The 27,036-nt window shown below is 39.5% G+C and overlaps 1 protein-coding gene across 1 annotated transcript in view; it reads right to left on the reverse strand.

Moving 5' to 3' along the window:
• Window positions 1–27,036, reverse strand: part of CPNE4 (copine 4) — a 659,177-nt gene that overhangs the window by 52,515 nt on the left and 579,626 nt on the right. Inside the window, exons 14-15 of the mRNA XM_017891576.1 lie at window positions 11,391–11,489; window positions 5,535–5,621 (exon numbers count right to left, since the gene is read on the reverse strand). Of these exons, the coding sequence (XP_017747065.1) occupies window positions 5,535–5,621; window positions 11,391–11,489 (186 nt within the window). The remainder of the gene's footprint in view (window positions 1–5,534; window positions 5,622–11,390; window positions 11,490–27,036) is intronic.

Consider the following 27,036-nt stretch of genomic DNA (forward strand, 5'->3'; position numbering starts at 1 on the left):
TACAAGACAGGGATGCCCTCTCTCACCACTCCTATTCAACATAGTGTTGGAAGTTCTGGCTAGGGCAATCAGGCAAGAGAAAGAAATCAAGGGTATTCAGTTAGGAAAAGAAGAAGTCAAATTGTCCCTGTTTGCAGATGACATGACTGTATATTTAGAAAACCCCATTGTCTCAGCCCAAAATCTCCTTAAGCTGATAAGCAACTTCAGCAAAGTCTCAGGATACAAAATTAATGTGCAAAAATCACAAGCATTCTTATACACCAGTAACAGACAAACAGAGAGCCAAATCATGTATTGGCATACTTTTCTTAGATTTGATGTTCACTTGGTCTCTAAATAGTGCTTACTTTTGGTGTCCTGATGGCAGTGCTTTGCCTGATAGTTGGGACTCCGTGCTACTGTGTCTGTATATCAAAGAAATAAGAACTTGAAAATGAGCAAAATAACAGTGCTTCTGAGCACTGAACTGTAAGAGCAACTCATGGAAGAAAAAAAAATTGTGTGTACACAGTCACCTTAAGGAGAAAAATAACCATTGAATCTTGATCTTTTCTCCTGCTTCTTTGGTCACAGGGGTAGTCACATAACTGTTTAGAATGCATCCAGGATAGGTCAGGAAGCAAGAGCAATGAGGGGAAAGCAGGCAAATCATTTATTTATTAATGTGTTTATTTATTTATTTATTTATCCATAGGAAGGAGTGGGTGAGGCAGGGTAAGCAGCTAAGCAGGCCTAGGATTGGATAGTTTGAATAATTTCAGCAGGTTTTGAAATCTGTCAAAACTATAGGAGTAGTTTCTAGTTATCTGATACCTGACCCTCGGGTCATATAAGGTGGGAGAACATTGGCTTGGTGTGTGAGAGTTTGGTAAGGGAGGCGATTGGGGGTTTGAACTAAAAAATGTTTGGTTTGCATGTCAAAGGCATGCTAGAAGGCAGGTTGCTTGCTGTCTGTAGGAATTAGCTAACATTGGGAGGGTAGTCCCTCTTAGGTTCACAAGGCCCAAAGTTGTCAAAGCATCATAAAATATTGAAAGAAAAGATTAATACAATGACCCCCGATGGCCAGTCATAAGACATTATCCCCTAGTCTCAGTGATTGGTGTAAAGGTTAGGGATATGACCCAAAGCAGATAAATTATTCTTTTCCCTCACTATCTTGTTAGGTAAGGATATGATCCTGTATATAGACATATTAGGTTCCTTCTAATATATTAGGAAACATATATCTATGTATGTATACACACAAACACACACATACACACACATGTACATATATACAATAATGTGTCATTTAATGATGGAAATACATTCTGAGAAATACATTGTTAGGTGATTTTATCATTCCATGAACATCATAGAGTATACTTACACAAACCTAGATGGTATATCCCACTGTACACCTAGGCTATATGGTATAGCCTATTGTTCCTAGGCCACAAGCCTGTACATCATGTTATTGTACTGAATATTGTAAGCAACTGTAACACAACTGTAAGTCTTTGTGTATCTAAACACATCTAAACATAAAAAGGCACAGTAAAAATATGGTATAAAATATAATAAATGGCACACCTGTATAGGGAACTTACCATGAATGGAGCCTGTGGGACTAGAAGTTGCTCTGAGTGAGTCAGTGAGTGACAGGTGAGTGAATGTGAAGGCCTAGACTGTTACTGTACACTACCATAGACCTTATAACACTTAAGCTACACTAAATTTATTTAAAAATAAAGTAATTATATTACAATGGCTACAAGTCACTAGGTGATAGAAATTTTTCACCTCCATTATAATCTTATGGGAGTACTGTCATATCTGTGGTCCATCATTGACAAAATGTTATGCAGAGCATGACTGTATATATACATATATACATGTATGTACAGCTGCTCCCGGACTTACAATGGGGTTACATGCTAATAAGCCCTTCATAAGGTCAAAAAATTGTGAGTTGAGTTGTCGTAAATTGGGGACCATCTGTGTGTGTGTATACACATACACACACACACATATATATAGATGTATCTTCTTTTATTGTACCTCACTTTATTGAGCTTTATATTTTTTACAGATTGAAGGTTTCTGACAACCATAGAGCAAGACTATTGGTGCCATTTTCCCAACAGCATGTGCTCGTTTTGTGTCTGTGTCACATTTTGGTAATTGTTGTAATATTTCCAAATTTTTCATTATTATTGTATCTATTACGGTGATCTGTGATCATTTATTTTTGATGTTACTATTGTAATTATTTTGGGGTGCTATGAACCAAGCCCACATAAAATGGTAAACTTCATTGATAAGTGTTGAATGTGTTCTCACTGCTCCACTGACTGGCCATTCCTTCATGTCTCTCCCTCTCCTTGGGTCTCCCTATCCCCTGAGACACTACTCTATTGAAATGAGGCCAGTTTAATAACCCTACAACGGCCTCTAAGTGTTCAAGTGAAAGGAAGAGTCACACATCTCTTACTTAAAATTAAAAGCTAGAAATGATTAAACTTAGTGAGGAAGGCATGTCAGTAGCTGAGGTGGGCCAAAAGTTAGGCCTCTTGCACCGAACAGCCAAGTTGTGAATGCAAAGTAAAAGCTCTTGAAATTAAAACAGTGAATATACAAATGATAAGAAAGTGAAATAGGCTTATTGCTTATGTGAAGAAAGTTTTAGTGGTTTGGATAAAAGATCAAACCAGATACATCATTCCCTTAAGCTAAAACCTAATCTAGAGCAAAGCCCTAACTCTCTTCAATTCTATGAAGGCTGAGAGAGGTGAGGAAGATGCAGAAGAAAAGTTTGAAGCTAGCAGGGGAGGTTGGTTCATGAGGTTTAAGGAAAGAAGTTGTCTCTGTAACATAAAAGTGTAAGATAAAGCCGCAAATGCTGATGGAAAAGCTGCCAAAATTTATCCAGAAGATCCAGCTAAAATCATTTGTAAAGGTGACTACACTAAACAACAGATTTTCATTGTAGATGAAACAGCCTTATATTGGAAGAAGATGCCGTCAGGACTTTCCTGGCTAGAGAGGAGAAGTCACTGCCTGGGTTCAAATCTACAAAAGGCAGGATTATTCTCTTGTTAGGGGCCATTGCAGCTGGTGACTTTTAGTGGAAGCCAATGCTCATTTACCATTTCAAAAATTCTAGAGCTCTTAACAATCATGCAAAATCTACTCTGCCCGTGCTCTATAAATGGAATAGCAAAGCCTGGATGACATCACATCTGTTTACAGCATGATTTACTGAATATTTTGAGTCTACTGTTGAGACCTACTGCTCAGAAAAAAAGATTCCCTTCAAAATGTTGTAGTTCATCAACAATAGAACTAGTCACCCAAAAGCTCTGATGGAGATGTGCAAGGAGTTTTATTGTTGTTTCCATGACTGCTAACACAATATCCTATTCTGCACCCCATGAATCTAGGGGTAATTTTGACTTTCAAGTCTTCTTATTTAAGAAATACATTTCATAAGGTTATAACTATCATTACAGTAGCTTTTTTAATAGATCTGAGAAAAGTAAATTGAAAATTTTCTGGAAAAGATTCCTGATTCTAGATGCCGTTAAGAATATTCACGATTCATGAGAGGAGGTCGAAATATCAACATTAATAGGAGTTTGGAAGAAGTAGATTTTAACCCTCTAGGATGACCTTGAGGAGTTAAAAACTTCAGTGGTGGGAGAGACTGGAGATGTGGTAGAAACAGCAAGGGAAGTGGAATTATAAGTGGAGCCTGAAGATGTGGCTGAATTGCTGCAGCTGATAAAATCTGAATGGATGAGGAGTTACTTCTTGTGGATAAACAAAGAAAGTGGTTTCTTGAATCTGCTCCTGGTGAAGATGCTGTGAACACTGTTGAAATCACAACAAAGAATTTAGAATATTCCCTAAATTTAGTTGATAAAGCAGTGGCAGGGTTTGAGAGGATTAACTCCAATTTTGAAAGAAGTTCTGCTGTGGGCAAAATGCTATCAGACAGCATCACATGCTACAGAGAAATCTTTCATGAAAGAGGAGTCAATTGATGAGAAACTCCATTGTTGTCTTATTTTTAAAAGTTATCTCAGCCACCCCAACTTTCAGCAATTACCACCATGGTCAGTCAGCAACCATCAATATCCCCAGATAAGACCCTCCCCCAGCAAAAAGATTAGGACTTACTCAAGGCTCATATGACTGTTGCAGTTTTAGCAATAAGGTATTTTTAAACTAAAGTATGTATGTTTTTAGACATAATGCTATTGTATACTTAACAGACTACAGTACAGTGTAAACGTAACTTTTATATGCACTGGGAAATGAAAGAATGTGTATGACTTGCTTTATTGCATTGGTTTGGAATAGAACCCAAAAATAGCCCTGATATAGGCCTATATACTTATACATATACATATACATATACATATACATATACATATACATATACATATACGTATGCCTGTATACACACATACACACACAACATACACACACATCAATCATCTGGATAGCAATTGAGTCCTGTATGGAGTCAGAGACACATGGGTTAAAATCTCAGCTCTTAAATTTACTTCTTGTGTGACTCTGAGCTAGGTACATAAACTCAGTTGAAAGTAGACATCTCGGGGTTGTGGTAAGAGTCAAACAGAGTTTATTATAGTTATTTTTGCATAGTAAGTACTCAACTAGTGGCAGCATCACTCCCAGGTTTGAGTTAAGAAGTTTAATTATTAGTACATGTGATTCTCTGCAAAGTTGTAGCCCCTCTGGAAGGAATTCCTAAGTCCTTTAATCTTCTCCTGTTGTCTTGTTTTTATGGTACGCTTTCAGTATGAGTAAGGTATCACATATAAAACACTGGACAGGCAGGGTGTGGTGGCTCATGCCTGTAATTCCAGCACTTTGGGAGGCCGAGGCAGGCAGATTACGAGGTCGGGAGATTGAGACCATCCTGGCTAACATGGTGAAACCCCATCTCTACTAAAAATACAAAAAATTAGCTGGGCGTGGTGGCACGCACATGTAGTCCCAGCTACTTGGGAGGCTGAGGCAGGAGAATTGCTTGAACCTGGGAGGCAGAGGTTGCAGTGAGCTGACATTACACCACTGCACTCTAGCCTGGGTGACAGAGCGAGACTCCGTCTCAAAACAAAGCAAACAAAACCAAAATAAAACAAACAAACAAATAAAAAAAACACTGGACACTGTGAAGGGCATATAGTAGGTGTTCTAGAAATGTTGGCTTCCCCATTTGGAGATCTCCCTCTAGCCCTGCTCTGGGCAGAGAAGATCCTAACCTATCAGCAGAACTCTCCTATCTTTGGGGCAGGGGTGTACCTGGGGAGAGGACGGTGACACTGGACTGCCACAGCTCCACGACCACCTATGCTTACATTTCTCATTTTATGTTCTTTAATACATGACATTTTTATTTTTATTTTAAAAGATCACACCTTTTTTATACTTTTTTCCTCTCACCACACCACCTGAACTCTTCCTCTCAGATAGCCCTAACTTCCTACTCCTGGAAGAGAGGGTTGCATACATACCTTGCACAGATTCAGAATCACGGTGCCTGAGTTCTTGTAATTCTTCTTCTTGGCTTTGTACTTGGGATTGATACACTCCCACTGCACCTGAAAGAAGGGTCATCGCATGAGAATCTGTTCAGGAAAAAGCCGAGTCATTCCATAAGGCCAAACTCCTAGGTGCTGCTGAGGACAAACTGAACTGGAGGGCTGACAAATAGTCTCTACGTGGTAACTCTTGCATCTAGAGGAGCAATAAGGGGGAGTGGTTGAGAGTGAGACTCTGCTGCCAGACTTCTAGGTTAGAATCCCAGCAATGCCACTTCCCTGCTATGTGACTTTTGGTGAGTTACTTGATTGTTCTATGTCTTGGATATCTTCTCTCCAAAATGGAGCTTATAATTATACTCTATCTCATAGGATTATTGTGAAGACTGATTAATCCATGTAATAAATTTAGAACAGGGCCTGGCACATGTCAATGCTTACTATTAATATGGTCAAATCAAACAGTACAGGGAAGAAGAAATCTGCAGGAATACAGTTGAGTGATGACCAAGTACTGAGTCTTACTGCCTGAGAATTGACTCAAAAGGTTAGGAATAGTGAATAGTGAATAGTCAGGCTAGAGAAATTTAGTAGGGACAATAATAAATTTACATAGAACTTCACAGAGAGCTAAAATAACGGATTGACATGTGTCTCAACAGTGACACAGTAGATCTCCAAAGGGGTCTTTTTGAGGGATAAGATCAGAGCTAAGGAGTGGCTGGGAATTGAGGAGTCAGCTGGGAACTAAGGGGAATAGGTCTCCAGCCTACAGAAGATTTAATGGGACAAAATCAATTGTGAATCAAATATCCAAGAGTCATTGAATGTTCCTGCCCACCAGCCTATGAAAGCTGAATCTCTGGATTTCTACTCAAGAGACAAAATTTCACTACCTGAGAATTAGAAGTGTCTGAAAATGAAGTAGTTTCTGAGGCAGATGCAAATGGATAGGCTGACATAGCAGTGGCCTCCGATCATCGATTCCTCTCAGTGTCCATGCATTTGTGTAGCTCCCTCCCACAATGATGAGGCATTTAGTCACATGACTCATTTTGGCCAATGGGACACTAGCAAATGTGATATAAACACCAGCTTGAAAAGTGCCTGTGTACTGGGACTGGCTCCTCTCTTGCTTCTGGGAAGTTTTCAGGGCCATATTAAAAAGCTTACAATGGTCTCTGGAAGGATAAAAGTACACCTGGAGAAATATCCTGGTCATCCTTGCTGCCTAGGCACAAATGCATGAGTGAGTTCTGTTGGCACCACGTGGAGCACTATGTGAAGCAGAGAATTCAGCCAAAATTGCCAACCCAGAGAATGTTGAGTACATAGTGATTGTTGTTTTCAGCCTGGAAGTTTTGGGCTAATTTTTCACTCAGCAACAGGTAAATGATACTGTAGTTTCTCATCACTGGAAGGTGCCAGCAGGACTGGGCAACTACATAGGATTTAGAAGAGGGAGATCTTAAACCAATGAAGGGTCCTCCATGACTCCTTCAAAATGTGGAATTCTTGGGTGAAAGAAAGAAAGAAGAAAACATGCAAAGCAGAATCTTAAAATCAGACTTCTAGCCTTGTTTTTGTCATTTAAAGGCCTAATCTCCTAATGTGTCCATAATGAATGTTGTCTTTCTTTCCTCCCTCAGATTTTCTTCTCATTTACTCTCCAGGTGGCTGGAACTTGATAAACAAGAATTATAATCCATCTCAAAGTCGATTTAGTATTTCTAGACAAAAGAGCCCAAGTTCCTCCCGAACCAGTCAAAACTGATATTGTCTTTTGCCCCAAAGCTTCCTCTAATATTTTAGTAAAACAGGTGGCTTAGGGATTTACCTAACAGTTGGAAAGAAAAGACACTAAAATTAGCTGTGCCATTTTTTGTCATTCTCAATGATTTCTATTAATCTCAATTTCTTCCATCAAGCAGGATATATTGAGTTAAAGATTTCAAATTCTATTAAAAATTGTAGTGATCATTCATGAAAAGTCTACTCACTTCCTTCTCAGGGTAAGATGAGCAAGTATGGGTTAGGCAGGAGAGGGCTCCCAGGAAGTTGAATCAAACCTGTAGATACTTGGGGTCCTTGTGCTTTTGAGGTGGGTAGGGGGTCCTGATGGACCGGATCTAAATAGTTTGCAACTGTCTTGGGATGAAGTTGGCATATAACTATGGGCTACACACTTTACTTTCCCAATCCCATTTAACTCTCCCCACAGCCCGCTTTGACAGATGGAAGATGAGGCTCAGAGAAGAGAAGGGACTTTCCCAGGTCATACAGGTGGTAACTGGTAGACCTGGGATTCATATCCACATCAGTTTCATTCCAAAGCCTGGACTATTAACCACAATGCCTTCTTCCTTCTTCTAGAAGGTTTTGGAGTAGCTCTTCTATTCTTGCAAGTATCCCCTTTGGCCACCCCAAACTAAGGATGCTTATAAATGTTATTCAAGAATTAATCAAAGTTAATTAAGAATTTACCCTGTACCTATAGAATCATAACTCCCACAGGAAAAGGAAAGTTGAAAGATGCTGTCTCCTGTTTTTCTCTCTGATGCTACATAATGACATTCCTCAGGGTTCAGGCCTCCTATAACCTCTCTTCAATCCCCTCTCCCTAGGTGTACTCATCCATTCTCTTGATTTTAAATGTCCTCTCTTAGTTGATGGCTCCTAAAATATATTTACAGTAAACATCTCCTCTGAGTACCAGTTTTTGAAACCAAATCTTGAAAACTTCCTCATAAACTGGACCTCCCTACCACAATTCTTCCTCACCTCAGGAAATGGCACCATTTAATCATTTATCCTTGAGTCAACCATTTCCTCCTTCCCTTACTCCCTATATCCAAGCCTTCAACAAACCTTGTAGCTCTTATCTCCAAAATATGTCTTAAGTCTCTCCAACTTATCTCTATGACTATTTCCTTAACCCAAGTCATTATCATCTCTTATCTATAGTAGTAGCCTCCTAACAGATCTCCCTTGTCTCTCTTTAATTATCTACACAGTAGCAAAAGTAATATTTTAAAAAATTGAAACCAATCATGTAATTCTCTAGCTAGAACCCTTTGCAGCACTGTCCAGTAGAATTTTCTCAATAATTGGAATATTCTGAATCTGCACTATCCAATATGGAAGCCACTAGCCACATGAGACTATTGAGCATTTGAAATGTGGCTAGCATGACTGAGGAACTTAATTTGTTATTTAATTTTATTTTAATTAATTTAAATTTAAATAGCCACATGTAGCTAGTGGCTACTGTATAGGAAAGCACAACTTGCTCATGCTCTTGTCACATTTAGAAGAATCTGCTTTTCCTGGCCTCTGCCTCTATCTCTGACTACATCCTATGAATGGCTCTTTCACTCTCTGCTTCAGATACACTGGTCTCTTTCCAGGTCCTCAATCACACCAAGCTCATCCCTGCCTCTGTATTTTGCACTACTATTCCTTTCGCTTCAAATGCTTTTCTCTCACTCATTACGTGTTGGCTTCTTTTTAATCCTTAAGGGGCCTCAACTTAAATGTCAGATTATCTTTTCTATATGCACACTTTTATAATGAAACTGGTTCCGTTTTGTCATAGCATTTGTCACAAATTGTAGTTGCATTTTAACTTTTTTTATGTGTGTTTCTATTCCATCCTGACGCTCACCACTCTGTAAGCTTCAGGAGGGCAGGGACCATGTCAGCACTGTTAGTCATGGCACATTTAGAGCCTGGCAGAGTGCTTGGAATTTACTAGGTGCTACTCAATAAATATTGTAGAATCAATAAATCAGAGAATATTTCCCACTGTATAAATACACCAAAACGGTGGCTGGGTAGTTAAACTAAAGTTTTTCTGGTATCTTAGTGATACAGAAAAGCACATTAGCATATGGCCCATTTCCTCAATGGAACTTGAAAGATCTGTTCGAAAGCATTATGTTTTGGTATATTTCATTTATGATATGTGTTACATTCTTACTTTTAATATTTAATTAATAAGATGAAATATTTCCCCTATTTACTGCTTGGACTATTTCTATTCATAGAAGTAGATAAGGCAAAACTTTATAAAACTCTTTAGAAGTCTAGCAGGTGGTATGAATGCTGTCATTGGTTTAGTAGCTAAATAGGACTAGTTCTGCATATTCAATAGAGCAATATTCTCTAGCTATATTCCTTGTTATCTTGGGAACGACTTTCCTTATAATTTATTGTTGGTTTTAACTGTGCCTCTGAAACTCTGCATCCTGGCTTGTGGGTGATGGTCTCTGTGTGTTTGACAAGTTTCTTGTAACGCTGAGTACCTAATAGAGTATTTACAGCAGGTTTTGCAGGAACTAAGGGAAAAGCTGTCACTGTTTCCATTGAGTTTCCAGACCAAAGGTATGTGTTCAACAAATAGTCTGATTCAGATTAAGTTTCTGGATCTAAAAAAAGTTAGTTCATTTCCATGCAGTCTGGCTGTATCCTGACCTTACATATGAGAGAGTTGAAAAATGAGTTGGGGCATCTCTAATTAGCACTTCTGATCAGAACAGGCACAGAGTATTATCTCTAAAGAAAAAGACTTTCTCAAAAGCACTGGGCCCTCTGCTTTCACTCCTTTCTGCTCCACGAGGACAGTGAACTCCGGAGTAAGAATAGCAGGTGTCTTGGGTTGAGTTCCCCAAGAAGCAAACTTTGAGGCAAGAATATAAATGCAAGTAGGCCATCTGGGAGGTGATACCAGGAAGCATGAATAGAGGAATGGGAAATTAGATAGAAGAAGCATCCCAGAAATGGTGCATTATCAAGTCAGTTACCACTGTGGACAACTAGGGCCTGCTGGGGGAACTCTGGGAAACTGTATAGAGCACACACCTCCGAGTTTTGCCAACTGAAGGGCAAGGGGGCTGGGGTATTTATACCCCAACTTCCATTAGTTATTTGTTGAGGGCTACCTCCCATTATATCTTCTTCCACACTTCTAGCTTGCTTTGGGCATGGATAAAACAGGCTCCAGCAGATAGAGAAAGCCCCCGAGCAAAGAGGTATTTCAGCTGGAAATTGGGCAAGTGAACAATAAACAGGTAACAGAAGAAGTTGCATGATTTGGGCCCAGATGACTATCTATCTATCTATCTATCCATCTAGATATTATATGATATGAAAGTGTGTGTGTCTGAGGGAAGTTTAGGTTTCTGTGTGGGGCAATGTGTCTTAGTGGTATGTGGTAGTGTTTGTGTGCAGGTCTTGGCATCAAGTGTGTAAGAGTAAAATGACGGAACTAGACGAAAACCTGGTACTCATATGAAAATTTGGAGGATTCAAATAATTTTTCCAAAGCATGAAATTATTATTAATGTCACCAAATCACAGAAATATAGACCTAGAAAGAATACTACTGTTAATAGCAGATACTTTGGAAATGCTAGCTATGTACTGGGTGCTCTGCTAGCACCTTGGATTGTCTCATTTAATCTTCACAAAATTCTATGAGGTAGGTACAATTATCACTCTTATATTTTTAAGAGAGCAAAATGAGGCACGGAGAGATTAAGTCACGTTTTCAAGGCTACACAGCTAAAGGAAGTTAGAAATACTCTCATCTAACCTTTCCATTTTACTAATGGAGAAACTAACGTTTGGGGTCAGTGTCTTGTCCAAGGACACACAATTGCTTTGGATTGGGCTAGTTCTAGAATCTAGGTACTCACATCCTACCATGTTCCCTTCTTATCACACTTAATCATACATTGATGTTTTGCTTCTCACTGTTTCATTTGTAGCTGGGTTCTAAGGATGCATTGTAGAGACTTGAGGCAAAACCGAAAATGGTTGACCATGTACCTGTTTCCCTTCCATTGCTCCTCTCATCTCCTTGAATGTCGAGGTGAATTCTCCAATGAAGTCATGCTTGCCATTGGAGTCCCAGTCCCATACTATGCACTGTAAAAGAAAGCAATTATTTTTCTTAAAAAATTAAGAATGTAGCCACAGCAGCTGAAGGCAATGTGAACTTTATGAGAAGGAGTAGATGAAAGATGTTTGGTCTGGAACCAAAGCCTGGGAGTCTAAGATTGGAACATGTGGGATGTAATTCTGGTTTCTCTAGCCCTTTACTTGGACTTTTTGCCATAATCTGCAAATGGCCCTGTGATGCAGCAGTGACTACAATGATTTGCCCATTTTTTAGATAAGGCCAGTAAGACCCAAAGGAGATAAGCGACTTGCCAAAGCGACCTTCTCATGAATGAAAACCTGGGACTTGAAGGCAGGTGCCCTGCTTCCAATTCCAGTACTCTTTTATGCATAGCAGATAGCCTCCCTGGTTTACATTGGCATTAGATGCGTGAGTCCCTGTATATAGCTTCCACATGGCAGCTCCTGCTTCATGATTTGAGTGGGGCCATATTAATCACATTTTTCTTTTTCTATTTTTTTCTGAAGGCAAAATAGCAATGACAACAAAAATTATTAGGAAGGCAAAAAATCTTTAAATGTACCTACGTGAAAAATGGTTGGAAAATAGTGCACAGACAATTCCAGATATTTACCACACTGGTAAATATTTTGCACCCATCACACACAAGATGCAACCATTCACTTCTAACAAAAGGGCTAAATCCTCAGCTCCCGAGTGATACTTTTCAAAGTGACTAGCCTGAATCAGCAGCAATCCCTCTGCTTGGTCACACATCTAAATGAAGAGGAAGGTCTCCATGTATTCCAAGGGTGGAGGCTAGAGTGGAGTCTTAAGCACTTTAGATATCATTTCTACATCTTAAGCCAAAGATTTGCAGGAAAGAATATCAGACCTCAAATAAGAACAAGGCAGCAAAGGGGGCCTTTTGCTCAGAGGTTTTCCTTGGAATATTGGGGCTCTAAGAGGCAGCTTAGTTCTTCTTCAGGGTGCAGATCCCACTGGCCAGTCTTGCCTGAAAAATCTGACTTGGTAATCTGTTCCCAGATCCTGCAGGATGCCTCACAGATCTACAATATGATCTGTCTAGAATGAAACATCATTTCCCCCTAAATTTATTCCTACTCATTTATTTTCTGTCACAGTGAATTGCATCAACACTCATCCAGTTGCTGCAAACAGAAAACTGGGCATCATTCCTGATATTCCTTTCTCCACTCACCCTCCCACATCAGGTCCTCTCCATTCTGTCTCCTAACTATGGCTTGACTCCAGCACTTCTCTCTATTCCTACTGCTCCTTCTCATCTGCATTACTGCAACAGTCTCCCAGCTTGTCTCCTTGTCTCACTTGTACTCCCATGCCCCTTAGAACCCACTAATTATGTTAATTCCCTGCTTAAAATCAAAATGTATATAGGCTAGCAGGTCTTCCAAGGTCTTTCATGTTCTGACTCCCTCAGTACTCCCAAATTCACCCTTTATGATCCATGCTTACTATATTAGTCAGGGTTCTCCAGAGGGACAGAACTAATATGATGTGTGTATATATGAAAGGATGTTTACTGGGGAGAATTGGCTCACACAATTACAAGGCAAAGTCCTGTCATGTTACGCCATCTGCAAGCTGGGAAGAGAGAAGCCAGTAGTGACTCAGTTCAAATTTGAAAGTCTCAAAACCAGGGACACTGAGGGTGCAGCCTTCAGTCTGTGGCTGAAGGTCTGAGAGCTCCCAGGAAGCCACTGACGCAAGTCCCAGAGTCCAAAGGCCAAAGAACCTGGATTCTGATGTCCAAGGGCAGGAAGAGTGGAAGGAAGCATCTGGCATTGGAAAAAGAAGGAAATCAGAAGACTCGGCAGGCAAGCAAGGTTATACCACCTTCTTCCACCTGCTTTGTTCTAGCCGTGCTAGTAGCCGATTGGATAGTGCCCACCCATATTGAGGGTGATCTTTCTCTCTCAGTCCACTGACTCAAATGGCAGTTTCCTCTGGCAACACCCTCACAGACATACCCAGAAACAAGACTTTTCCAGCCACCTAGGTATCCTTCAATCCAATCAGGTTGACCCCTAATATTAACCCTCACACTTACAGTCTTTGAAAGTTTCTCTAAAATGGGGTTGGTAGGAAAGAAAACATTTGCAATGACCTTTTTAAGACATCAAGAAAAACTAATTTCTCAGCTTCTGCTATCTCTTTAAATATGGAGGATTTGGCAGATAATTATTTTGCCTAAGAAATATTAAGAAGCCCTTTGGTTAGGAAGGAGAGTGCATTAGAATAAATAAGAATGGAAGAGATTAAGACAAAAGGAGCTAAATTTCTCTGCTGAAAAAAGTAATGGTCAAGTTGAATTTTCTCTTTGATAACAACTGGAGACACAGAGGTGGGACCAAGACATGAGAACTGAGAAGAAATTAGGGCGGGTTTCCTCAGTGGGCTGAAGATGGACCCGAGTTTGGGGTGGGAGGAGGGGAGAGACAGGTAAGGAATTTTTGAAACTGTGATGTCTAATTTTCAAGGTGAGATTATTTATATATGTCTCCCCTCCATTCCCCCTCTCCCAACTTGCCCTTCTTCCATTAACCCCAACACTCTAGCAGACCTGCTACCCATAACATCATTATGCTGATGGTGAGTTGGAGAATAAAGGAGAGGGGCTGTGTCCATATTGTGGGGACAAAGCAGACCAGAGTGCAGTGTGAGATGGCCCACTGCAATGACTGAGAACTGAATGGTGAGCAGGACTGTGGAGAGACAGCTTGACAGGTAAATCTAGGGGTGGAACTTTACAGAAATACTGTGGAGTGGTGGAGCTCAACAGAAATACCGTGGCTATTCTGCCAACCTGAGTCCCTAAGTGAGGGTAGTGTAGAACTCTCAGATGACCTATGTGTAGGTAAGAAATAAACCTTTCAGCCACTGAGATTACTGCAACATAACATCCACGTACTTAAAGTACTGTCGTAGGAATAGGTATTATAATTTATTTTTTTTCTAATTCCAAAAGTAGGAAAAACAGAATTTTAAGAGGTTACAAAGAAGTAACAAAGGAAGCATTTTCCAATAAACCTGTACCAAACGAAAGAACCCGTTTGTTAAAAAGTGTTTTATTGTTGGAAATGTTCAAGCAGAAACTGCAGGACCACATGCAAAACACACAGTAGAGAAAGTCAAGCAGACAGTTAGAGAAAATTTGGTGGGATGTTTTTGAACTTTCTTCTAATTCAGAGATGCTAAGATTAGTTCTATTTGTATAGGATACAAAATGAAGTCAATGAAAGGCTTAGCTCATTCTGCTTGAAATGCTATGCAATGCAATGTAGCTTTGATAGGAGTGATAGGACCCCTTTAATTCAAGGTAGGATGAAGTTCTACCTCATTTTTCAATGAACAGTGGAACAAATAAATGATTCAGTCCTTTGGAAAATTGCTCAGGATGTGCACTGTGATCATCACATTGTAGAACACTGAACTGATCTGCTGTTACCATCAGGTGCTTTTCTGTCTGTGTGCCAGCCCCTCCTTATTGACTCTGGCACTCACACACTCCTTACCTGGAGAAAGGAGTAGAAGAAAGCTTGCTGCGTTTAGACATAGAAAGAGGAAGAAGAGTGGTTCCTGGGACCTTGTATTTGAGGCTCATAACATTGCCTGATAGTAAGTACAGCCCACTAAATGCCTGCATTTGACCTCAGACACTTACTCTTTTACCTTTGGAAGGAGCAAATAAAAAGGCTAAGGAGGCAGAAGCCAGTAGAAGAAAAGAAGTGGGAGCAACCTTTTTAACACTCTCCTGAAATGGGAAAGAGGAAGAGTTTCCTTCTTTAGGGAACAGGGCACACATCCCATTCACCCCTTCTTTGCTCTCCATTAGATTTCCCATCATGCTTTGGTGAATTACCGTTCCCCCTTAAACTGCCAACTTCAAGCCTTTAAGATGTTTGCAATGTGCTCTCTGGCTGGGGCAGAAAGGTAGTGACCACCAGGCCTCCCTGAGCTGGAGGATGAGTCAGGCTTGACAGAGCTCCATCGGGGGCCTCTCGGCAGCAGGCAGTGCTGCTTACAGGGGCCTGTTTCTTCAATCAGCTAGCATTCCTCATCAGGGCAGTTGCAGAATTTTATTTTGACATTCCTGAGACGGGATCCCAAAGGAAGAAAGATACAGTGAAGCAGACAAATAAAAACACTGTCTTTCCTTCTCTCCCTGGCGTGAAGCAGGCTCATGACAGCTCTGATACAACTGACAGAGGAACGCATCTTGGTGAAAAGTCCACAGATCAACCACCCTGCAGAAAAACTGAGACAGAGGCAGAGTCCTTGGTGTGAATCAATAAGAAGGCCTTGACACATCTGTGAGAGCACAGCACCTCAAAACTATCTACAAGCCAGAAAACCTTCTCAGGTTCTTCCATCTCACAGAGCAGTTTAGGTATAAAATCTTTTAAAATGCATAAGCCTGACAGATGGTCTAATTAACCCCCTCCTTTTACAGAAAAGAAAATTGATGACAGATAAGTGACTTCTGCCAGTTCACCCAGTACAGGTTGGACTAAAATCTGGTTTTCATACCTCCTTGATCTCGTCACTACCACACAAACACAAATTATAATAGTTAAAAAGTATATAGTGTGTACTATGTGCCACACATTGTTCAGAGCACTTCATACATATTAACTCACTTAATCCACAGAACAACTTATTGTATGCTTATTTTACAGATGAGGAAACTGAGGCACAGAAAGATGAAGGAACTTTCCTGAAACTATACAACTAACACTAGGTAATCCTTGAACTATAGGAAGGTAAGCATCATAGCTTGTCTTTTACAAGCATCTTTTGCAAACCCAGGCCATTTGTTTTTATGGTCTTTAATTCTTTGCAATAACCATGACATGACAATATTATTACCATTTACAGGTTAACTGCCATTCACAGATGCCATTTACAGGCTGGGAGAGGCAATGTGACTTGACTAGACACCCGGTAAGTGACAAAGGTGGATCTGAACCCAGGTGTCTAATGTCATAGCTGATACACACACACACACACACACACACACACACACACACACACACACACACACACGCATACACACACATGTATATGTTGTTGTTGTTGTTATGCCATGCTACCTCTTAATAGAAGCAGGAACTTAGAATCAAGGTCTCATGAGTCTGCTCTGTGTAAAATCTCCATTCTTTGAAACTGTAAACTACTAGAATCCTCTAAGGTTTAGTGGGTACACCAAACAATACAGAGAAAGAACCTGCTCACTGTTTCCACACAAAAGGATGCAAAGGCAAGTAGTCTGTGCATTGTCCCTGGGGTCCTCAGCTCTGTCTGTAGAATGCATGGATAAGTGGGTCTGAGGTATTGGGTTACTCCCTTCTACTCTGGTTTTATGATTGCCTTGAACCCATTAAAAGAAATGTGCTATGCCAACTTATTGTACACTAGCTTTTGTGATGGTCAGCTTCATGTGTCAACAAGGTTAACTTGCTAACAGTTCCCAGTTATTCAATCAAATAATAATCTATTTTATATATGTGGTTACACAGTTTATAATCAGTTTACTTTAAAGTAAAGAAGGTTTTGTGGTTCTATGTGAATTTTAGGGTTGCTTTTTCCATTTCTGTAAAAAATGCCTTTGAGATTTTTATTGGAGATATTATTACCATTGGTAAGTTATTGGAGATAACTTCAAATCTATAGATTACTTTTGTAGTACAAACATTTGAACATTAAGTCTTTCCATTTATTTGTGTATTCTTTGATTTCTTTAATCAATATTGTGTAGTTTTCAGTGTGGAAGTCCTTCAACTCTTTGGTTAAGTTTATCCCTATTTTATTTTTCTTAATGCTATTGTAAAAGGAAGTATTTTCTTAATTCCCTTTTCAGATGGTTCATTTTAAATATATAGAAAGGTTACTAATTCTTGTATGTTGATTTTGTATCCTGCAACTTTATTTTATCCTGAATTCCTTTATTAGATTTAACAGTTTATTTTCATGAAGCCTTTAGGGTTTAGTATATGTAGGATTATATCACTTGTAAACAGAGTAAACAGAGATAACTTTACCTCTTCTTTCTGATTTGTTTGCCTTTTATTTCATCTATCCTAATTGCTCTGGCTAGAATTTTCAGGACTATGGTTTTTTTTTGTTTGTTTGTTTGTTTTGTTTTTGTTTTTTTTTTTTTTTGGACGGAGTCCTGCTCTCTCACCAGGCTGGAATGCAGTGGAATGATCTCAGCTCATTGCAACCTCTGCCTCCTGGGTTCAAGTGATTCTCCTGCTTCAGCCTCCCGAGTAGCTGGGACTACAGGCACACACCACCATGCCCAGCTAATTCTTGTTTTTTTGTTGTTGTTTTTTGTTTTTTGTTTTTAGTAGAGATGAGGTTTCACCATGTTGGCCAGGATGATCTCGATCTCTCGACTTCGTGATCTGCCTGCCTCTGCCTCCTAAAGTGCTGGGATTACAGGCGTTAGCCACTGTGCTGGCCTGGTCTTCCAGGACTATGTTAAATGGAAATGATGAGAGTGGGTATACTTGTCTTCTTCCTGATCTTAGCGGAAAAACTTTTAATTTTTTTACTATTGAGTATGATGTTAGCTGTGAGCTTGTCATAGATGGTCTTTATTATATTAAGGTACATTTCTTCTATACCTAGTTTGTTGAGTGATTTTATCATGAAAATATATTAAATTTTTTCAACCCAGAATAGCCAAAATGATCTTGAGAAAGAAGAACAAATCTGGTGACATCACATTTCCTGATTTTAAAATACATTACAAAGCTACAATAATTAAAAGTGTTTATTGGCATAAAGATAGGCAAATAGACCAATAGAACAGAATAGAGAGGCCAAAATAAAAAGTATGCATATATATTCAACTGAACTTTGAGAAGGGAGTCAATAATACACAGTGGGGAAATGATAGCTCTTCAACAAATTGTGTTTGGAAAACTGGATATTCACATAAAAAATGAAATTAGACCTATACCTTATATCATATACAAAAATCAGCTCAAAATGGTTTAAAGACTGAAACATAAAACATGAAACCATAAAGTTCCTAGAAGAATGCATAAGGATAAAGTCTTGACATTGGTCTTGGCAATTATTTCTTGGATATAATGATAAAAGCACAGGTAATAAAAGCAAAAATAGACAGGTAGGACTACATCAAACTAAAGACTTCTGCACAACAAAGGAAATAATCAACAGAATTAGTGGGCAAACTATGGAATGGCATAAAATATTTCCAAACCATGTAGCTCATAAAGGGTTAATTTTCTAAATAAATGAGAAACTCCTACAACTCAATAGCAAAACAAACAAATAACTCAATTAAAAAATTGACATAAAGCTTGGATAGGCATTTCTAACAGAAGATACACAAACGGCCAACAGGTGTATACAAAGGTGCTTGGCATCGTTAATTATTAGGAAAATGCAAATCAAACTCCAATGAGATACCACCTTACACCCGCTAGGGTGGCTAATATTTTTAAAAATGCACACACACAAAAGATAACAAGTATTGGTGAGGATGTGGAGAAATTGGAACCTTGGTACATTGTTTTTGGGAATATAAAATGGTGCAGCAGCTATGGAAAACAATATGGAGGTTCTTCAAAAAATTTGAAATAGAATTACCGTATGATTCAGCAATCCCACATCAGGGTAGATAGACAAAAGAAGTGAAATCAGCATCTTGAACAGGATGTCTGCACTCTCAGGTTCATTGCAGCATTGTTCATAATAGTGAAGATACGGTAATAGCCTAAATGTTCATTGATGAGTGAACGGATAAAGAAAATGTGGCACATATACATACAATGGAATATTATTCAGCCTTAAAAAAGAAGGAAATCCTGCCATTTCTGACAACAGGGACTGTGTTAGTCTGTTCTTACACCACTATAAAAGAATGCTTGAGGCTGGGTAATTTTCAAAGAAAAGAGGTTTAGGTTGGCTCATGGTTCTGCAAGCTATACAGAAAGCATGGTGCTGCCATCTGCTTCTGTTGAGGGTCTCAGGAAGCTTGCAGTCATGGGGCAAGGTGAAGGGGAGCCAGCAAGTAACATGGTGAGAGCAGGAGCATGAGAGAGTGAGGGAGGAGCCAGGCTCTTTAACAACCAGCTCTTGTGTGAACTCAAAGCAAGAACTCACTCATTACAGCAAGAAGGGCACAAAGCTATTCAGGAAGACTCCACCCCTATGACCCAAACACCCCCCACCAAGCCCCATCTCCAACATTGGGAATCACATTTCAACACGAGATTTGGAAAGGACGAATATCCAAACCATATCAGGGGTGAGCGTGGAGAACACTATGTTAAGTGAACTAAACCAGTCACAGAAGGACAAATACTGCATGTTTCCACTTATGTGAAGCACATATAATAGTCAAACTGATAGAAGCAGAGAATAGTGATTGCCAGGGGCTGGAAGGTGGGGAATTGGGGAGTTGTCATTCAGTAAGTACAAAGTTTTAGTCATGTTAGATGAATAAGTTCTAGAGAGGTAATACACAACATAGTACTTATAGTGAACAGTATAGTATTGCGGACTTCACAATTTGTTAAGTGAGTAGATCTCACGTTAAGTGTTCTAACAAACAAACAAATAAGTAAATTGATACAAGGAAACTTTTGGAGGTGTTGGATATGTCAATTAGCTTGTGATGGTATCACATGTGTTTGCATGTCAAAAGTCATCAAATTATGCACATTAAGTATGTGCAATTCTTTGTATACCAATTATATTTCAAAATAGCTAGTAAAAATTAAGTAAAGCAATTTTTTTTCAAAAATCTGGATGGGCCTGATACAATTAATTGATAAGCCTTAAAAGCAACACTGAGGCTTTTCTGAAAGATAAATTCTACCTGTGGACAGGATCTTTAGCTCCTGCCCTAGAATTTCCAGTCTGCCCTTTCTGATGGCCTCATATACAGACTTTGGACTTGCCTAGCCAGCACCCACAATTACATTAGCCAATTCCTTGTAATAAATATCTTAATATATGTACATCCTCATGGTTCTGTTTCTTGGGAGGAACTCTGACTGATACAACCTTCTTCACCTCTTCCCTGGTTTTCATGTAGTAACATTCTGAAATGAGTTTTCAGTGACACACAATTGGTCCTCTCATACTAAAATGCCAACATTTATTGAACACTCACTTTGTCCCAGGTGTTGTTGTAACCATTTGTCATGCTCTGATTCATTTAATCTTCACAGTAATCCTCTCAGTGAGACATTATTATTATCATCCCTACTGAATAGATGAGGGAACTAAGAAACAGAGAGGTTAACCAACTACTGCTGCTATAGAATATCCAAGATCAGAAAACCAAACACTGCGTGTTCTCACTTATAAGTAGGAATTGAACAATGAGAACACATGGACACAGGGAGGGTAACATCACACACCAGGGCCTGTCGGGGGGTGGGGGGGTGCTAGGAGAGGGATAACATTAGGAGAAATACCTAATATAGGTGACGGGTTGATGGGTGCAGCAAACCACCATGGCACGTGTATACCCATGTAACAAAACTGCATGTTCTGCACATGTAACCCAGAACTTAAAGTATAATAATACTAACAAAAAGAATATCCAGGGTGTTGAAAATGTGACTGACTTTGACATCAGAGTTCAAAGGATCTGAATCTGATTCAGTTCCTGGTGGGCAGAAACCAGCTGTCCAAACTGTGATCATCAAATAACGTAACTGCTGCTCATCAGTGTACAATTCTCATAGTTAAAGGAAATATGTTCTTTTTCTCTTGGCTTTAAAATTTTTATTTTTTTAATGTCACAACTTGTCATTTTTTTCAGGTAAGGCAGAAATATCTGTCAAATTTCTCCTGGCTCCTTAGTCATACCATACTCTAAGCTTCCATGTAATCCATTTATATTTGCTTTAACATATTGCTGATTACGTGGTAATCATTGGCTTGTGAGTATATCCACCACTTGAAGGACTTCTGATCACTGAGATTTTTATCAAGGTTAGCATAGTTTTGGGGCACAAGTAAGAACTCAGATAAATGTTTGATGAGTAAACAAAAAAGGCTTTTCTCCCTGAGTTGAGTCTATGACAATTCTCTGAGTGTTTGGCCCTGTCTCTGCACTGCAAAGGGAAGGAAAAGTATTGTAATAAACTGGTTAATTATTATTTAAAGAAGGCAATCAAACTGAATAATATGCTTTAATGGTTGTCGACATGGGTTGTAGGCACAGGATCGAAGAGATGGGATTCTAGAAACAGTTTTAGGGATTGTAGAGGTTGCTGGGAGCTAGAGAGCAGGAGACGTGAGTTCTATTCCAAGCTCTGAGGATAATGCTGTGAGACCTTGGGCAAGCTTCTCACCTCCTCCGTGCCTCAGTTTTCTACTCTATAAAATATGTGTCTGGGAATGAGAATTGGAATGAATGCTCTCTGAGGTCCTGTCCGAAATCCTCTGGTTACGTGGCATTGCATCTTTATCTTTTTTTCAATATTTGTTCCAAAGCCTGGGATAATTATATTAAAGCAATAAAATTGTTAAATATCAATACCTGATAAATAATACTCCCTTTGTTTTCTTTTGTTAGGTACCATTATGTCTCTTTGACAATGAAAAGTCACATGTTTATTGTCTCATGGTGATCCTCACCAGAGGTCCATGAGACGGGAGAGTCCATTTTTTATAGGTGATGATCCTGAAATGCAATAAAGCAACTGAAGGTGATTTATTCCAAAACACAGAGCTAGTAAGAATTGAATTAGGCTGTGAATCTGGCTTTATTTCTTCACATCCTGGGCCCTTTTCACTATACCTCATATCTTCATAGTTTACTTCTGCTACATACCTTTCCAATGGCACTTTTTCCTTTTTCCTTCTTCTTTTTTTTTAACCAACTAATTCAAGGATGTCTGACCATATGGTATAAATACACGTTTTAAAATTTCTCTTTGATAGTAGATACTCTTTAAAATTGCCCCCCCCACCAAAAGGAATTACCCAAAGTGGTCAATTGAGGAGGAGCCTCACTGGGTTTATTTACAAAATGAATTTTAAATCCAGACCATCAAAATGAAATGCTAATTGGGTCAGAAATGTAAAAAGCAAACTGTGTTCTCATATCACTCAGTCTAGAACAGTCTTCTACCTGTAGCTTTAGGAAGTCAAGCAATACTCTATCATTTTATGGAGCTTTTAGGCAAATACATATAATCACAATTAGGTCCACCAATTATTAGGGGTTTATGAGAATTTGATCCTTAATTTAGTATTTGGAATGATGTATTTCTTTAAAAATTCAGTGACAACATTTGACACAAATTAGTTTAATGGTTTGTACAGGACTGTAAACATCTATGAGAATAATATCAAATATATATATCAGCTTGTTTGGAGGTTGTGACTTGATTAGGGGCAGACTTTGGCCAGTTGTATACATGGGAAGAGGGGTCAAGTTCCCTTGATTATTGTCCCTTAATTTTATTGTTTTTTCTCACTGTAGACTTGACAACACCCTCTGACATCAACCTAGCTGCTAGGATGGGACTTAAAAGAAACTCTTTCATTTACAACATGAACACTCTGATTTGGACTTCCGAGAGGGCAGACCCTATAAGATGGCCATACGTAGGACCTAAATGAAGGAGAGAATTTCTCAAATCAAAATTACATAGATACAATTCCAGAAGTGGTGATCTGGGCTGGGACCTCAGTCATGTTCATCCCTGGAATTCACCTTGGCTAGACTGGTGGGCAGTACTAGTGGAAATCTGTCTGTACAAGGGCCTGAATATCTTCTGATGGACTCAACCTAAGGTAGGGTGAAAGTATTCTGGCAAGATGGGTCCAGGAAAAAAGGACTGGATGCTGGAGGGATGGGGCAAAGCTGAGCAAAGTCTAGTGACAATGACTCAGGTTTGTCCCCAGGCTCTGTCCCCATGGACTCATGTCTCAGTTCTAGGGAGGTGGCTATAAATAAAAAGACAGCTTTAAAGAGTGTTTTTTTTTTTCCAAAACAGTAAGGAATATAATGACATGTGTCAAGAGAACAGTGGAAGTGATTTTGATGAAACAAGAGCCCCAGGAATCCAGTTTAGGGCATCCTGAGGGTTGATCTTTATCTCTATGCAGTTGGGTTGTTTCTTGGGGGCTGAGGGTTAAAGGATGGTACAAGTATCAGCATCTGGGATGTCCAGCAGCCATAGATGGCATTGATATTCACACACTAAGGTATCCATGCACCAAGGCAACAGCAAAGAGAGGAAATGGTGCTGGAATTTTTGGGATCCATGTAACATGACTCCTCTCCCTGGTTTATGGGTTAATGCTTTGTGTGAGCTTCTAATACAATGAAAGTAAAGAAGGGCCCTTAGCTGTTATTAGCTCCAAGGGTAGTGTAAACAGGAGATGATGCATAGGAGAAGGGTATGGCGTGATCCATGCCATGAAGTAGCCAAGTGACCTGTAGATGAACATATCCAAAGACCTGTTTGAAATTTGCAAGGAAATGATCGAAGGGTTAACTTTAAAGGGGGAGGGGCATCAGAAGTCTGCTTTACTTGATGGAGCAAGACCAAGTAAAATGCAGGTCTTTCCACTAGCCTTTGTTTTAAGATCTATTCTTAATATTGGGCACACTACCAGGTACAGGCAGGCCTTGTAGATGAGTTTGTGCACAGTCATCCACCACTCCTTTTCTCTGCCTAGCCTGTTCTCCCACTCTGACCCCAGCCGCAAGAGGAAACATGGAGCATCTAGGGCATAAAATCTGCGTGGGGTGCTCTGTGCTGTCTTGCAGTTATACCACCTTCCTTGTTAGCACCATGTGTCCAGACTAATGAGGCTTCCTCTAATCTTGAAATTCAGACCATATATTTAGTAGAAGGGGCTTCTCAAAGCATAAACTTCTTTTACAGACCCTGTCGCACCATTTACCTCTATGTGCTCCTTATTTCTTGCTCTGTATCTGATTTTAGACTCTCTGGCTGTGGACTTTGCTACTTTTTCTTTTTCTTCTAAATCTGTTCTCAGTTAACATTTTGCATTTGTCTCACTACATTTTCATTAATGGGGCAAAACTTCCTTTTCCAAAATCAGAGAATTGGTTAAAGAAGTCAATACTTGCAGGAGAGAGAACACTTTGATGGTGAAAGGGAACTTGGTAGTGCTCTGGTATGGTGGAAACAGCAGCATTCTCGGGGTCATTCAGAATTCAATTCGAATCTCCTCTGTTTCACTGGACAACTATGTAATCATCCTTGTATCACTTTGCCTTTGGCTACTCAGTTCATTCACCTCTATGGTGGGAATTACTTTTTGTCTATTTGCCAGGTTGTTGCAAGGATGTATTATATGCACAAACACACACGTACACACACACATTTTTAAAAATCAACTATAATAGACTAGGAATTGAGTTGGCAATGAGAATATAAAAATGAAAGACAGCTTCATCCCTCAAGATGCTGATGTTATAGTGCTGGTGATGGGCGTGCAAATAAATAATAGTGATGCAGTGGAGGTGGCAAAAACGGAGGCTTGCACCAAGGGTTGTCTGGGAGTGTTCAATGCAGATAGAGAAGGCTTCCATGAACAAATAAACCTGATAGTTTATTTGCTGATAAGTAAATACTAGTACCTGATAAACAACATATGCAAGTATAACATTTCTTTATCTTACTTATGCAGAGGAAAAAATTAGTAATATCAGACCCTCTCCTAAGCATAAGGTAAGGACAGGTAGAGCAGGAAAATATGCTGGGAGCCTGAAGGGACAACCGGATGGTGCAGAGATACTTTCTCTACTCTCTTGTTTATATGAGAGCCTGCACAGAATTGGAATGTAATCTGTCCAGTTAAGGATCTCCTCTTCCCCCAGATTACATGCCCCAGAGATGGTGCAAGTATCTCAAAGGACTTCTCTATAGGACTTGTGCTATGCTTTGGTGAATGCCCTAGGAGATGTGGAGGATGTTGTAGAGAATCAAGGACAGGCCTGGGAAGGCACAGACTTGGATCCCAGTGTGGTCTTTGATGTTAACCAGCTGTGAGACATTGGGCAGATCATTCTATTCTTCTGGGCCTCAGTCCTCATCTGTTAAAACGCTAATTTGCGTTGGAGGAATCACAATAAAAAGTTTTTATGCCTAAGAATTTAGTATACCTAAGAAGAGTTGTTAAATTTCAGATTTCCAGGCCTTACCTCCAGAGATTCTGATTAACTTGTCTGGAATGGGTTACAAGAATCTGCCTCTGAAGCAAGCAACTTGCCAATTTGGATGCATGTGGTCTCTGGACATACCCAGAAACACTACACAAAATACCCAGGAGTCTTTGGTTTGTGACTATGGTGGCAATTATATCCTGGCTCACACTGTATTCTTCAATTCAACAACAACAACAACAACAACAACAACAACAACAACAACAACAACAACAGAAAACCCATCCATAGACAGAAAACAACAATCAAGGGCCATCCTGTTTCCTTAAGATAATTCAGTGCAGTATTGCTGTAAGTAGGCAAATACAGTCCTAAAATGTTACTACACTCACATAAGCCAGACTAGGAAATGCCAGGAGGGGATAGAAGGGCAATGGGTTTGTTGGCTTTATCTTGTCAGTTCACACATCTCTGCCCTTCTGGATTGCAGCCAAGCTAGGGGACATTCCACAAGAAGTATGTCACTCTTGGAAGCTTTCATTGGAGATTTAAGGCCTTGGGAGGCTTGGTTAGCTCAGATAAGCCTCAGAGGCTCCCAAATGCTTGTCCAAACCTTTTTAACTTCACACCTCACTACTCTTTAGGAGGACTGAAACTCCTATGGTTGTGTGGGCAGAGTAAAGAGACAGGCTTTGACAGTGATTCATGCCCCAGGCTTTCAGTGAGAACTCTATCTTCATTATCAGAATCATTCTGCACTGGTTCAACCTGTACCACTCTCTTCTACCAAATTTACAAGTGTAATATCTATGTGAGAACCAGTTATTTGATTTGGGGACTGAGATGGGTGGTTGGATTCAGTAAACTTTATTATGTGAATTGCATATATGAACACAATTCCTAGTCAATGCATAGCTACTCAATAATACAGGATGGACCAGTTGGCTATTGAGGCATGATGCATGCTACTTTTAACATCTGACGAAGCACTACTATAAAAAGTTCTGAAATTATAAGGGTCTCTCCTTTACAATTTTTTTGGTTTTTGGACTCTCTTGTCTCTATGACTTCTATATCCACCTGTCTGTATTTCCCAGACCTACTTTGAATGACTTGGATTTGTTTCATAGCAGGAAGCAATCCTATTTGATGGTTTATTTTCATTCATTATCAAGTCTTTATTGAGTACCTACACTGTGTTGGGAAATGATATAGGTGCAGTATATAGAAGAACAACAAAAAAAGATACCTAAGTACAATTTAAACAGCAATAAAGACGGGAAGGTAGATGGACTAATCTCTACCTATATAAACCTTACAGTCTAGTGGTAAAAACAGACATTAATTATATGTGGAAAAAATGAAAATTAAAGTGGGCACCTATAATT

This window comes from Rhinopithecus bieti, unplaced genomic scaffold (assembly GCF_001698545.2).
Source record: "Rhinopithecus bieti isolate Rb0 unplaced genomic scaffold, ASM169854v2 scaffold_21219, whole genome shotgun sequence".
Lineage (NCBI taxonomy): Eukaryota > Metazoa > Chordata > Mammalia > Primates > Cercopithecidae > Rhinopithecus > Rhinopithecus bieti.